General features: G+C 37.9%; 1 protein-coding gene across 4 annotated transcripts in view; it reads right to left on the bottom strand.

Annotated features, from left to right (window-relative positions):
- Nucleotides 1-14,877, bottom strand: part of PDE11A (phosphodiesterase 11A) — a 222,690-nt gene that overhangs the window by 104,109 nt on the left and 103,704 nt on the right. For all 4 annotated transcript variants that reach the window (XM_054044025.1, XM_054044026.1, XM_054044028.1 and 1 more), the window contains exons 4-6: nt 10,038-10,178; nt 7,705-7,769; nt 430-565 (exon numbers count right to left, since the gene is read on the bottom strand). In XM_054044025.1, the coding sequence (XP_053900000.1) occupies nt 430-565; nt 7,705-7,769; nt 10,038-10,178 (342 nt within the window). The remainder of the gene's footprint in view (nt 1-429; nt 566-7,704; nt 7,770-10,037; nt 10,179-14,877) is intronic.

Genomic DNA, 14,877 nt, shown 5'->3' with positions numbered 1-14,877 from the left:
TAGCCCCAATATCTCCGATAACTACCAACTAGGATTCTGCTAATGGGAAACATAAAGAACTATCAATGGTAGAATTTTCAACAATAATTAGCTTTCATAGATCTCAAAGCACTTTCTAAAGGAAGGCATCATTATCCCCAGTTTACCGATTGGAAAAATGAGGCACAGAAGGTGAAGTAATTGCCTATAAGTATAAGTAGGAACAGTGCTGTATCCCTACATAAAACTGCCTTTGCTATCTTTCTGTCAAGAGTGATTATTGCTTCAAGGCATGCTGCTGCTGAAAGGACAAACAGAGGACATACTGGATAGAAAATGATAATTCAGAACAAATGTTCTTATGTTTTATATTCATTTGGACTTGTTTGACTTTTATTATTCTGAACTGCAAAAATATGACAGCATATTTAAATTTTTAAGAAATCTTACTTCAGCGTCAAAGCGAGGATCCTGATATGCATCACTGATGTTCACTGGAAGACCCGTGGAAGCTACTAGCTCAGCAATGCTATTATTTATTAGCCAGTCAGAATAAGATGATGATTTCTCCATACTGTCTTTGAAACTATCATAAAGGTACAGCAAGGGAAGAAAAGAATACAATCAATGTTGCTTGAAAGCCCACCATGTATAGTCATTTTAACATCAGAATTATCTATAGCTATAACAAACTGCTAAATGACAGCAGCCACAGAATAATAGGCAACTATCAGAACATTTATCTCAAAAATCTCTGGACTTTTCTAAATTAACACTTTGTTCACACCAAACTGGGTTTGAATCTATCGCATTAGCTTACCCCGCACTAAGTGATCATGCGCACGCTGCTGCCAAACGCTCAAAGTTCCGTCATGCACCTTGATCTACCCTGCTTTGAATCCCCTCCTGCCGCAAGTTAAGTGTTTGTTTAGATAAGCCCCTAGTCTTGATCATGGTGAAAGAGCAGTTATACCAGGGCCCTCTCCTGCAAGCCCTTTTCTAATTCCAGAAACCATCACTTGCATAAATAGTCTCATTGGGAAAAATCCTTGCCCCACTGACGTTACTGGCAAAACTACCACTGACTTCCACAGAGCCAGGATTTCACCCACTGTCTTCAACAGGATTACTCATGTAAGCCCTGTTCATGTGAGTGAGAGGGTTGCAGGATCGAGTCGCTGGTTATCAGAAATTGTAAATTCATTAAACACTCTGGATGATACTTTAAAAAACAACCAGTTAGTTTAGGTGCATCACTTTTTGTTACCCAACCTGAAAAATCTTAAATGGGTTTAAGGGGTTTTCAGCAAGTGCTGAGCAAAGCACCCTGAAAATCAGGCCCCTACAAGGCACCCAAAAATCACTAGTCACCCTTGAAAATCTTGGTCTTTGTATTTCTTAGGTACTGGGTCCCTCTACTCCATGAAGAGAACTATTAATGTGATTCCAAATATAAATAGAAATCTGGATCAACTACAAAATTACAAATAAAGCAATATATAGCTAAGAATGTGAATGTCAGTTTTTTCAATAAATTATTCAACTATTTTCCCCCATCAAGAGAAATACTGCAAGCTAATATAGTAACAAGAAATCTATCACTGAAGATTTTTTTTAATTATTAGGACATTGACTTAATTTCACTTCAGCTAGTATTGTAAAATATGTGTCAAAGCTCAGAGAAAGGAGAAATTTGCACAGCCTCAGTCCCAGGAAATTACTAAAGGCTCAATCCTGGGAAGTGTCAAGTGTATATCTTTTCTCCTTCAAATGAATATTTTCCCAGAAAGGAAGTGTTATTTTATAATGTTATGGAACATGTCATACATATTCTATTATTTAAAAGAATAAATAAATTGTTAAAGAATACATTTGTTTAAGAATCAGGTCTCTACAAAATTAAGAAAAATGGTACAATTTGTCCATACAGCAAAATGTCTATCAGAGACTTAATGGAATTCTACTTACGTTCCCAGATAAAAACTACTATATGATGAAGTTATTTTTGAGAGAACCTATCAATGATTTGGATAAAAAACACAGGGATGCTGTAATTATCCTCAAAACAAGCTTTCTAAAACAATTAAATTTGGAGTTAAGGTTACACTTAAAAGAAATTCAGACATGTTAAGATCTGGAAATACATAGGTGGATGCCCTTAACTCTGCCCAGTACTGATGCCGTGCAATATTACAATTATAGTTGATTAATATTGTTGCTTGTGGTCTCAGATTAGATTAACCAGATTTTGAAAGATACAATAGATGATTTTTCACATTTTTTTAATTACATCAGAATTAAGACTGTTTGGTGCCTTAGCTGTGCATTTCCATACTTTAATATGCTTGTATTTCTTTTAAGTTTAGCCTTTATGAAAATTCAACAGTTTCCCAACCCTTCCTTTCACTGTTTTGTTTTTTTTCCCCAGGCAGAGGAGGTGATTGACCCACTGTGATTAATTATATATGATGCTCAGTAAAGAGTTCCAATTGTATACAGATCAGGGAGTAGAATTATTTCAAGGCTCCTTTTTGTGCAGAAATCTGCTTAAAAAAAGAGCAACTTGTAAATGATCACTTTTAGTGAGGTAACTAAAAATGTATTATCTGTAGGTTGTTGGTTTTTCAATTAGTCTAATAAATAAAAGGAATCAATTAAATATTTTTTTGTATTTTTTATTATTTTCTGTGTTGACATCATTATTTCTTGCACTCAGCAGTGGCACAAATAGTGAAAATATTATATTGTGGAGTGTCACATTTTTGTAATTTTGATATGCAGTTGTGAACTCAGTTGTGTGGGGCACATGGATAAGGAATCATGAATAGATAACGTGAGTGTTGAAGCAATGAGAATCTACGGACATATAATAGGAAAATGCTATTCCTTTTCAAGGTTGACTCTCTGCCACAGATAGCCTAAAGGCTGCAAAACTGGCAGCAAAACTAGCACAGGATATCCGAATCATGGGCCTGATTCACCACCCTTTTACACCCACTCTGCAGAAGTCTAAAACTATGATCCTATTCCTCATTTAGTCAATAGCAAAATTCACTCTGACTCATTGGGAGCAGGATCATGACCTAGGTAATGGGCAGCTATTTATAAGTGCCAAAATAAATGCAAGTCATCTCAGATTTGAAGTGATAACTGTCTAATTTTCAACAGTTAAAAAGCATTTTTAAAGAACAAAGGTACTCGAGTTCCCTTGAGAAATAACTAGCAATTTTGGGGCAATACAGTATCAAAACAGCTGGATGTCTCAGTCAATGACAGAGGATTGATTTAGTTGGCTATGCTAATTTTCTGCAGAGAAATTCATAGAAGTTGCCTCTTTCAAAGGAATGTTAAAAATGTTCAGCAAAGTTATAAATAAAGATGCTTTGAAAAAAGGAGAAGATTAACAATTTTCATTTGGGACAAGAATTTTGAGTGAATCAAATAAATTATATAGTAAATATTTTGACAGCAATCTAAACTGATACTTTAATATTTCAAAGATTAGTACAAAATTGAGTTAAATAATTTAAGATTTATTCCAAGGGCATCACAGACCTGAGAGGAAAAGAACCTTTAAGGGTAAAATTCTAATTACAGATGCAGAGCACTTGGTGTGTATCTTTAAAAAAAAAAAAAAAACAACAACCATAAAATTGGTAGAATTGTAAGACTTACAGCAAAAATAATCTTGACATTATTATTATATGTGAGGCTGATTAAATCCATACTGGATTATGGGTGTCAAGCATTTGAAGCAGCATACAATTTCAAGTTAAAGAAACTAGACATAATTCAGGGTGAAGTTTTAAAAGCATGTTGTCTACGTCACCAGCAAATGTTTTACGGATACTCTATGGAGAAAGCGACTGAGATTTTAGGAGGAAGAATCTCAATATTTATTTCTGGTGTAAATTTAAATCAAGAGGCTCAACCCTCGGACTCAACAGCACAAGCAAATGGGAAGTTGCCCTAAATGGGCAGCCAAGGATCCCCCGACAGGGAAATTCTTGAGTAAGGCAGGGTTGGCTTAGGAAACTCTATGCCACCCACTCCTCACTTTCTCCACATAGGAGGAGGGAGTACCAGGGACAGGGCTGAGTGCACAAAACTGCTATGAGAGTGTGGGATTGTATGGGATTATCACAGCCCCCGTAACTTTAAGCAGCCCTTTGGCTGCTCTAAATTATGCCACAAGCCATTTCAGATCCTTGGATAGGAGGAGTAAAAAGATGTCTTAAAGCCACCTTCCCTGCATCTCATCTTCATCAAGCCTAAACTTAGCACAGATGAGCATTGAGCCTTCAGGACTTTTAAAAAGGTGTTAGTAATGTGAATAAAAGAAAATTTGATACTTTTTAAAAGGGGGAGGGAAATTAGAAACATTTAGCAAAACTTGCACTTTAAGAATGAAATGACTGTTAGAAATGAGAGTGTGAATATATCATTGTGATTATTCATAAATAGAAACCAACAATGTAGTATGTGAGAAACTGACAAATCAAACAGGTGATGAACACAAAGAAAACATGGTCTCCAAGGCTATTTCTTTGCAAATAACTGCAGAGAAAAAAAGATATGAAGCAAGGAAAATATTTACTGATAATCAGGGTTGTTTCACCATGGCAATATTTAGGGAAGTAACAGTTGACAAAGGTAAAAAAGTCCATTTCTTCTAACAATAAAAAAGGAAATGTATTAGAATTTGGAAAGCTATATTATCCCTGGAGCCACCCTGCTTCACTGTAGAGTTTCTGCCTAGTACTTTCCCTACTCCACAGTCTGCATGGCTCCCTGCTACAGTTTCAGATAATGATACATATCTTCACTAAAGTCACAATGAACCACCTGATTTTGCAGTTTTCATTCAGGCATAACGCCCAGTGATTCTAAATCAGTAGGAGTTTTCCTGAATAAGAACTGCAGAATCTAGACTGAAAAGGGCAAATGTCATTGGAAATAATGTTCAAATGTCAAGGGCTTTGGGCATTGTTTTGTATCCCCAATAACCTTTATTTCCCTATTGAAATGCAACTAATTTGTGTGTGTATGCTAGGATTACAGTGCAGATCTAAATGTGGCACGCTAACTGCCAGTCTAGAACTGACCTTTGCAAACCCAGCCTGGCTCTCCACGCAGAATAAAGATTAAAGTAATGACATTTTTTATACTAGAGATACAGGGCTTGCTAATCTGAGCTACATGGGCATACACAACTACAGGTCTGTCGCATCTTACACGCATTTAACATGCGCGATTTCAACTTTACGCGGTCAGCAAAAACAAAACAAAAAAGAGAAAAACAACAATTTTAATACTATACCTGTAGTGCGGGCGATTTCGCCCGCCATTGAACTCAATGGGATTTTGGCTATACGTGGTTTTCGCTTTACACGCTAACCGCGGAACGGAACCCCCGCGTAAGATGAGACAGACCTGTATATATGTTGAAAAAACTGATACCATGCATGCATGTGCTCATTCACATAGCTTAGATTAAAATGAAGTTACTCTTGACTCAATCATATATAAGCAACAGCATCAGAAAATGTGTCAATATATTCTATAGCAACTTCTGAAATTTTATATCAAAAGTTTGAAGTAAGAATCTCTGCTACCCTATATGTACTGGCACAGACACACAACGAATTATGGACCCAATCCTACAATCCAGCACAGCGCCTACAAAGCGTGCATCTAGGGCGAACTCTACTGTGGCTTCCTCTAAATCCCACCCTGAATGGGATGTCCCAGAGTGTGAAGGGGAGTGCAGTGCAAGATAAAACAGCCAAGAATTGAGGTGAGAACCCAAAGGAGACTGGCCTGCTCACTACCCCATCTTCAGTTCCTTTGCAAAACTGGAACCCCATAGGACATGAGACTGCTTGCCACAGAGCTGGAACTCCTTCCTTCTTATGGCACAGGCTCCTCTTCACACACAAATGTGGAAGGGACTGAATGACTTGTCTAAGCCAAAACATAAATCTGAGGCACACTGAGTAATAGAATCCTTTGTCCTGAGTCCTGGTCCCATGCTTTAACACAGACACCCTTCCTCCCCATTAACTGTTTTAGGAAAGAGCCATTGCTATTCTAAGGCTCCTGATCAAAAGAAATAATTTATAATTCTCACATGAACTAGCGAGTCAACTGTTCATACACCGAGCATTCTCATTTCTTATTGCTCATTTTCCTTTTACTCCTTGCTTCCTCTATCCCATCCCTCTCTGATGGTGGATAGGGCACAGATGGGAGTTAGGAGACCTGGATTCCATTCCTGCCTCTGCATCTGACTTCATGTGGCCTTGCCCAAGGCCACATGAACCCTTCTGATCCTCAGGTTCCCCATCCATAAAATGAGGATAATATAATGCTACCCATCTTTTGTAAAGCACTTTGAGATCTATGGATAAAATGCTTTTCATAAAGTATTAAGCACTATCATTATAATTATCTAACCTATAATGCTTCTAATCAATGTGGTAGCTATGAGTGGGATCTCTCCTTACAGTTTTGGAAGTGAAGTAGTACAGCATTAAGAACAGTGAATTTTAGTTTAGTGTATTCTTAAAAGGGCAGTGTCAAAGCTGGTAGGGCATAAAATTAGATTTAGCAACTTTGTATTGTTTTGAGTGCATGCATACAAACCATATCTCTACTCTGCCTGCCAAGTTATTGTTAGCAGGATAAAAACTGAGGGTTTTTGTAGCATTCATATTATATTCCTAATATAAATTTCAAAATCTGTACAAACTGCTTTCAATGGAATTTTTGGGATAAGATTCAGTTTTAGGACTCAACCTTAATCTTTCAATGATATCTCTGAATTCCCATTCAATCAGTTGGTTTCTTGGGGCCTTTAGAGGATCAATGAACACTCACAAGGAACACTCAGTACTTTGCAGGGCTGGGCGCTTGGAAAGTAGCCTCGGTTATGCAAAAAACATCTGTTTGCACTACTGTTTCCAATAGGGTGACCAGATGTCCCGATTTTATAGGGACAGTCCCAATTTTTGGGTCTTTTTCTTATATAGGCTCCTATTACCCCCCACTCCCTGTCCCGATTTTTCACACTTGCTGTCTGGTCACCCTAGCTTCCAATCTATTAATTATTTTTTATCAAGATTAGGTTTACAGATAAGTTTAGAAAGTAAGGCTGGATTCTGGTATACATTTAGATGGGTTCCCAGCTGGCATTCAGCCACACATATTTACCATCTCACTATCATGCATTTCAAGAGGTTTGTATGTTTTTCCTTTTCAGCAGGGGTCAGAAATAAAAACAGTCTGATGGCCAACCCTTTGACACTACTGCAGTAGATCATTTTACATTCAATCAATGCAGCACAAATCTGAAATCATTCCATAAATAAAATACAACTGTATTCAATTATTTTTACTTTGATACTCACCAAGCAAAGCAAAATCTCTGTCACAATAAATTGGGTAGTGTTCTTCATGAACAATAAAGGGACATCAGATCTTCCCTGGCTCATCAGCAGTGCACAATGACACAAAGGCAGTATGTAGATGTGGAGCCTTATTCAAGCAATACTCCCTTGGAAATAAATGGGAGTTTTGCCTGGGTAAAAAGTGCAGGATCAGGCTGATTTTAATCAAATCAGTCCAGTGTTTCATAAGAAAATATACTAAGGTTTAATAGAGCAAACATCTGTAAATAACTATGACATAACCATCAATCCATTACCATAGAAGATGAGTTCTAACCTGTTCTCAGCATCAGCACTGCATTTTGGAGACAGCAACTCAAAGGATTTTGTAAACTTCACCACCTGTCATATTAAAAAAAATCATTCTATCTGAACTTGGGATTTTTCATGAAAAATTACATACGTAGTCAGCAGCAATGTAATGTTTTATATATTAATTATATTTTTAGCCAGGGATCTTAGACTGAATGTTCAATCGCACATTCCTCAGGTGGACTATTCATGTTCAAAATTTACACTGCAATACAGAACATTAGCAAACTATAAAGATACTCAATTGATTTTTTCATACTCTTTCCCAAAATAGTATTTTTCCTAAAATGTTTTGCTACAGAATAGAGAGAGACTCCCAATGACTTCAAAGGACCAGCTCTTCATTCTATCACAGCCCATAACTGAAGCAGCTAAATAATCTGAAAAATAATCAGAGGAGAAACACATCAGTTGACCAGATTAACTCTAACTGAACTTCCTCTAATATATGTAATGTGGCCAGATAGTGTCAATAACTTTTAAGTATAACTTCCCATTTAAATCAATTGGTTAATTTCAGTGGGGAGTTGTTCTTAACAGCTGATGGCATGTTATGACCGATAGAGAATATTTCTGGCTTTAAACAGCTGGCACCAGGTGCCTCAATGACTTATATTTCCTCCAGTATATTGGAGTTATGATTCACAGACCTTGCAGAGACGCCCAATTATCAGACTTACAAAGAACCAGCATACATCCTTAAAGAAATGTTCAGTAGTCTGCAAGTGTCAGTGTTGCAGAGATTCTGTAAAGGCACAGGCTGAAATGGTGCATGAAATCAAATTCTTGATAAGAACTTTTATATTGTTAACCTCATGGTCTTTAACATAACTTTAGAGTAGAATCATTATTCCTTTGATAAGTGGACAGAATATTCCCCATTGCACCATCTTTTCTTGATATATGAACTTCAGATAAACATGGCTTTTTTGTAAGTAATACCCACATTGTATTACCATGGGCTGTTCCAAGCTACAATTAATGCCATCTCCAGTGACACAAATTTGAATGTTTGCCAGGAGTTTATCTGCAGCTCACATCCCTGAAAGAACACGATGGAATGTATCCCATCCAACAGGCTATTTTCCAAAATCACAGTAATAACAATAATAATTAATAATACATTTACATATGGGCTCAGAAAGAAACATTTATCTTTAACTCTTACCCCACTTATAATTCCAGAAACTGACAGTCAAATGAAATGTTTACAGAATGTAGGGGCCAGTCCTGCTGCCTCCTCTGTGGCTATGAAAGTCCCCAGATTCAACAGATCCAGTGCTGTTCCACTGGATGTGTGTGCAAAGAGGACACAGCCTAGCTCCACTGTCCCTCTCCCACTTTTCTACACAGAGGAAAATGTGGATGGGACAAAAGAGAACAGGAGAGAATGGAGATGGAGCACCCCCAGACAGGAGGGACGCAATAGAGGTCCCTCAGGGCAACAGCAACATGATTATGTGATTAAATGTTCACACACACATGCACCCCTCCCCACCAAAAAAGTATTTTTACATGAAACCAAAATGTTGTCTATTTGAACAGAAAATACTTAAGGATTCAGGGAAATATTTGTGAATTTACATTTGAACAAAAATAAAAGATGAAAAACTACAAAAATAGTTACAAAGGCATTTAGTGACTATTTGCTGAAATGCATGCAGAATGAACTAGGTTCTAAAAGATGCACATTAAATAATTGGTTTATGGTTCTCTGGAACTGGTTCTGTATATTAAGGCTGCTTTCAAGCACCACCAATTCAGTAAGATATTTTCAAAAATGACAATTTTAGCAGTGAGTTTCAGGAAGATGATACAACAAAGACAGATTTTTTCCTTAGAGCAATTGCATTGTGGAGAAAAAGAAAACAGAAGACAAATGCTTTTAATCCATCTTAATTGTTTTTATAGCCACACCAGAATAGCAGTTTGCTTCTCAGTTAAATGCTGCTACTATCACGCAGGGACTGGGGGTCTCAAAAAAAAAACCCCAAACAAACAAAAACAAACAGGCAATTATAACTGGATCACTCCTCTTGAAGTCAATTCCGTAAAGAACTTGGCATGACTACAGGAAATATATTTAGGTAAGCAAAAGGGACTATAAACAGATGGTGTGGTTTTGCCTTGATAAAAATAAATATGAAGTCTATATAACTTAAAATAAGAACTATATTGAAAAACATTCACTGTGCAATACGGTACTTACATTTTATATGTAAAAGCCTCATCATAATAAAAACAGACATTATACCACTCATGTATTAGACCTTCTCTAAAATTTGAAGGACCACTTACTGGTGATTCAATGTCTTCCAGGAGTAACACTGAGCATCGTTCACACTTCAACAGAGTCTGGGCTCGATGCATGATTTTCTTAACAATTTTCTCTAAGTCTGTCTGTTCCTCAAAGAGGTCATTAACTACCTCCAGCAAAGCCTGCATAAGAGGACAGGAAATTATTACTTTGGTTGTAGAAACAACAATTAAATGATTTATTTGTACAGGTGTGCACTCTTTGGGTCTGATTCTGATCTCATTACATTGATGAAAACCTAGAGTAACTCCCCTGTTGTCTTCATTCAAGCAAAATTCTTACTGATTTTAGTGACAACTGAATCAGTGAGAGTTCTTCTTGAGAAAAGAGTAAGAACTGAATAGTGATGTCTGAGTTTGGCCCTACACAGGGCACAATCCAACTCTACTGCAGTCCACGGGATTTTTTCCATTCACTTCAATGGATTTTGGATTGGATACAAGAAGATGGGGCTACTATAAGGTGGGTGCATAACTGGCTGGATAACCGTACTCAGGGAGTTGTTATTAATGGTTCCCAATCCTGCTGGAAAGGCATAACGAGTGGGGTTCCGCAGGGGTCTGTTTTGGGACCGGCGCTGTTCAATATCTTCATCAACGACTTAGATATTGGCATAGAAAGTACGCTTATTAAGTTTGCGGATGATATCAAACTGGGAGGGATTGCAACTGCTTTGGAGGACAGGGTCATAATTCAAAATGATCTGGACAAATTGGAGAAATGGGCTGAGGTAAACAGGATGAAGTTTAACAAAGACAAATGCAAAATGCTCCACCTAGGAAGGAAAAATCAGTTTCACACATACAGAATGGGAAGAGACTGTCTAGGAAGGAGTACGGCAGAAAGGGATCTAGGGGTTATAGTGGACCACAAGCTAAATATGAGTCAACAGTGTGATGCTGTTGCAAAAAAAGCAAACATGATTCTGGGATGTATTAACAGGTGTGTTGTGAGCAAGACACGAGAAGTCATTCTTCCGCTCTACTCTGCTCTGGTTAGGCCTCAGCTGGAGTATTGTGTCCAGTTCTGGGCACCGCATTTTAAAAAAGATGTGGAGAAATTGGAAAGGGTCCAGAGAAGAGCAACAAGAATGATTAAAGGTCTTGAGAACATGACCTATGAAGGAAGGCTGAAAGAATTGGGTTTGTTTAGTTTGGAAAAGAGAAGACTGAGAGGGGACATGATAGCAGTTTTCAGGAATTTAAAAGGGTGTCATAAGGAGGAGGGAGAAAACTTGTTCACCTTAGCCTCTAAGGATAGAACCAGAAGCAGTGGGTTTAAACTGCAGCAAGGGAGGTCTAGGTTGGACATTAGGAAAAAGTTCCTAACTGTCAGGGTGGTTAAACACTGGAATAAATTGCCTAGGGAGGTTGTGGAATCTCCATCTCTGGAGATATTTAAGAGTAGGTTAGATAAATGTCTATCAGGGATGGTCTAGACAGTATTTGGTCCTGCCATGCGGGCAGGGGACTGGACTCGATGACCTCTCGAGGTCCCTTTCAGTCCTAGAATCTATGAATCTAAGAGAGAGTTTCAAAGTTTCGTAGGAGTATTTAGCTACTAAGGTTAATATGCTTCATGATGGGATGGAAAACTCTGTCTTTTCATAACACGTCCGCATGTGCTGACCTATGGTTGGGTGGCCAAGATTTGTTTTAGAATATTATGATGATACCTGTAATAATCCTGCTTTACTCATTTATTTTAAAAAGTTCATTGCAATTTCAAACACAAGACATGAGACCTGGATAGAGAGACAAGACGTAAATATTTTTACATTAGATAGTCATGCTGATCCTGATTTTAAAATCAACTTTCATAAACCTTTACAAATAAGAATGAACCCATTTTCTCAATTAAAAATAGACATAAGATCTAATGAAAAGGTACCAGACAGGCAAAAACATTCCACATGAACATTTTCCACTGAAGACAGGGAGGTATTTGAAGGTGATCTGCAAACTGGGAAAAAACATTGGACCAGATCCTCAACTGGTACAGGTAGGCATAGCTCCCTTGAAGTGGCTGTGTGCTGATTTACACTAGCTGGAGATTTAGCCCCTTATATTTGCATTCTTTTTCTTCATTATGATGTGCAAAGGAGATCTGAAATGTGTTTTGTTTTGTGTTTGCTAGTTTTTTCTAGAAATATCAGGAATATCCAGTCTTGCCTTCCCTGTTTTTGCGGGAGGCACTAGAGGACTGCAGCAGCAACTTTCTCAGCCCTCATTTGAAGGGACAAGAATGTTAAATCTTTCACAAAGGGGCAGATTCTGATCGCACTTAGGGTGGTCTACACACAGCTTGAGCTCTGATTTCACTATATCAGTTTAGAAACTAATTTAGTGAAATCAGTGTAACTCCCTTAATTGGGCAATTATTTCATATTCGTATTCCTGTAACAATTTTGCTTAAATCAGTTCTTTACCAATTTAAGGTAAATTAAAATAGGGCACTCTTAATCTGAAATAAGAGTCTCCATATTTTAGTGCACCATTCTGCACTTGCTCAGTCTGTAGTTGAACAGCTCCTGACTCCTGTCCAGGCTGCCTGTGTATGGCTTCATGAGCCATGGCATTAAGGGGTAGGCTGGGTCCCCAAGGATAACTATAGGCATTTCAACATCCCCAACGGTTATTTTCTGGTCCGGGAAGTAAGTCCCTTGCTGCAGCCGTTTAAACAGAGTAGTGCATAGGCCTGCACTAGTTTCGCTAAATCAATTTTAAAGCTATTTAGTCGAATTGGTACTCAAATTGTGTGTAGACAAGATCTTATTAGCATCTTACGCTATAGGTATGTCTATACTGCAATGAAAAACCCACAGCTGGCCCATGCCAGCCAACTTGGTCTCACAGGGCTTGGGCTCCAGGGCTGTTTCATTGCTGTGTAGACTGCTGGGCTTGGGCTGGAGCCCAAGCTCTGGGACCCATTTGTAAAACAGAAAATATAGATATATATTTTTAATTTACAAAAGCTGTCAGGCCTTTCTCATACTACATGAGACGGGGGGAAAAAGGCACAAACACAATAGTTCTTTCCTTCACAGGCAACATTTACTACTTAACTTATATCTGCACCTTAAGAGTAAATCTGATAGATAAAAGCCCAAATTTAAATTTACAGCTTAACCATGAGTTGAAAATATTTTTAAATGTAGTTTCCTTTTCTATTTTAAATATAATGGGCCAAATTCTTTTTAGTATAAATCAGTCAGGGATGTTGGAACAATTTTTATAGTGGGGGTGCTGAGACCCACTGAACCAAACGTCTGATGAAGTGGGTATTCACCCACGAAAGCTTATGCTCCAATACGTCTGTTAGTCTATAAGGTGCCACAGGACTCTTTGTCGCTTTGAACCAAACGGTAAACCCTATATATAATGGAAACCACTTCAAGCCAAGAGGTGCGGCAGCACCCCCAGGACTCCTAGTTCCAGCACCTATGAATAAACTGAAGTCGCTGAAGTTATACTAGAGATGAATTTGGACCATTATTTTGTATCACTGCATATAGCACTTGCATTAAAGTGTCTCATATCACTAAATATATAAAAGAAAATTAGTAGTCTGAGCCCTGTTAATAAGAAAACTAGGTCCAAATGGGGAAAATCTTGATTTACATAGATTACAATCTAAATCATACAAGCTTTTCTATGTTGGCTTATTCAGGGTTTGCTGTATTGCCAAATCAAATTAAGGTCTATATTTACAAGACAATTTAATTACTTCAGTTTAATTGAATCCCATCTAAAAAAATAATAAAACAATTCAAACTGACAACCAGGATGATATCAAAATGAGCTTGCTTAAATGTCCATGTACATTTTGTCAAGCAACTTCCACAAAACTTTTCTTCAGATAATACATACAGCCACCACTGGGATGACAGGCCCCAAATTTAAGCCAATTTAAAATGTATATAATAAGGAATGCCTCCAGGAAAGTAAACTAGGCACAAAAACATAATCTACCAATAAATTTTAAAATAATAACTCATGTGTGACAGTGTACCCCATAAGGCTTTATGGGGGGGTGCTTATAAATGTATGTATGACATAACTGGAATATGTTTTGTCCTGCCTGTGCCATGTAACATATCTCCGTAAAGGTTATGGTCTACTATATCTATTCATCCTATTTGTACATATATATCATTTTCTACTCAAGGTTAAGAATATGGGCTGTATGTTGGCTTGGTTTCTAAGTAAGCTCTGTGAGGCATTTGGTCAGCTTCTTTAGGAAGGAATTCGCCAGGTTAAGTACCTGATCAGGAAACACTTGGGGAACAATGCATCTTGGAATGCTCCAATCCACATGAGAAGTCTTCCTGGAGACATTCAAGATACCATGTGGACAATGGCTTCAGCCTGTAAAGACTGAGTCATGCAGGGACATGTGACTTGCCCAGGTGACCCCAGAACTCCATCTTGGAGCTGGACTTTGCATAGGAGGGAGGAGGGGGGGTCTCCACCCACAAGAGAGAGTCTATTTAAACCCGTGGGAGACCCCTCCATTTGGTCTTCAGCTGGCTAAAGAAGGAGGCTCTCCACCCCCACCAGGATACTTGAAGGAGACTGAAACAAAGGACAGTAACTACAGGGGGTGTGAGTGATTGCTGGACCCAGGCTAAAAGGAGATTAGCCTGTAAAAGGGAGTGCTCTGGAACTGGTGAGGAAATTATCTGTATTCAGTTTGATTAGGCATAGATTTGCGCATTTTATTTTATTTTGCTTGGTGACTTACTTTGTTCTGTCTGTTACTACTTTGAACCACTTAAATCCTAATGTCTTTATTTAATAAAATCACTTTTTATTTAGTAAT

Source organism: Malaclemys terrapin, chromosome 11 (assembly GCF_027887155.1).
Source record: "Malaclemys terrapin pileata isolate rMalTer1 chromosome 11, rMalTer1.hap1, whole genome shotgun sequence".
In the NCBI taxonomy this organism is placed as follows: domain Eukaryota; kingdom Metazoa; phylum Chordata; order Testudines; family Emydidae; genus Malaclemys; species Malaclemys terrapin.
Note: the sequence above shows the minus strand (reverse complement) of the source record. Positions and strands in the feature narration are given on the sequence as shown.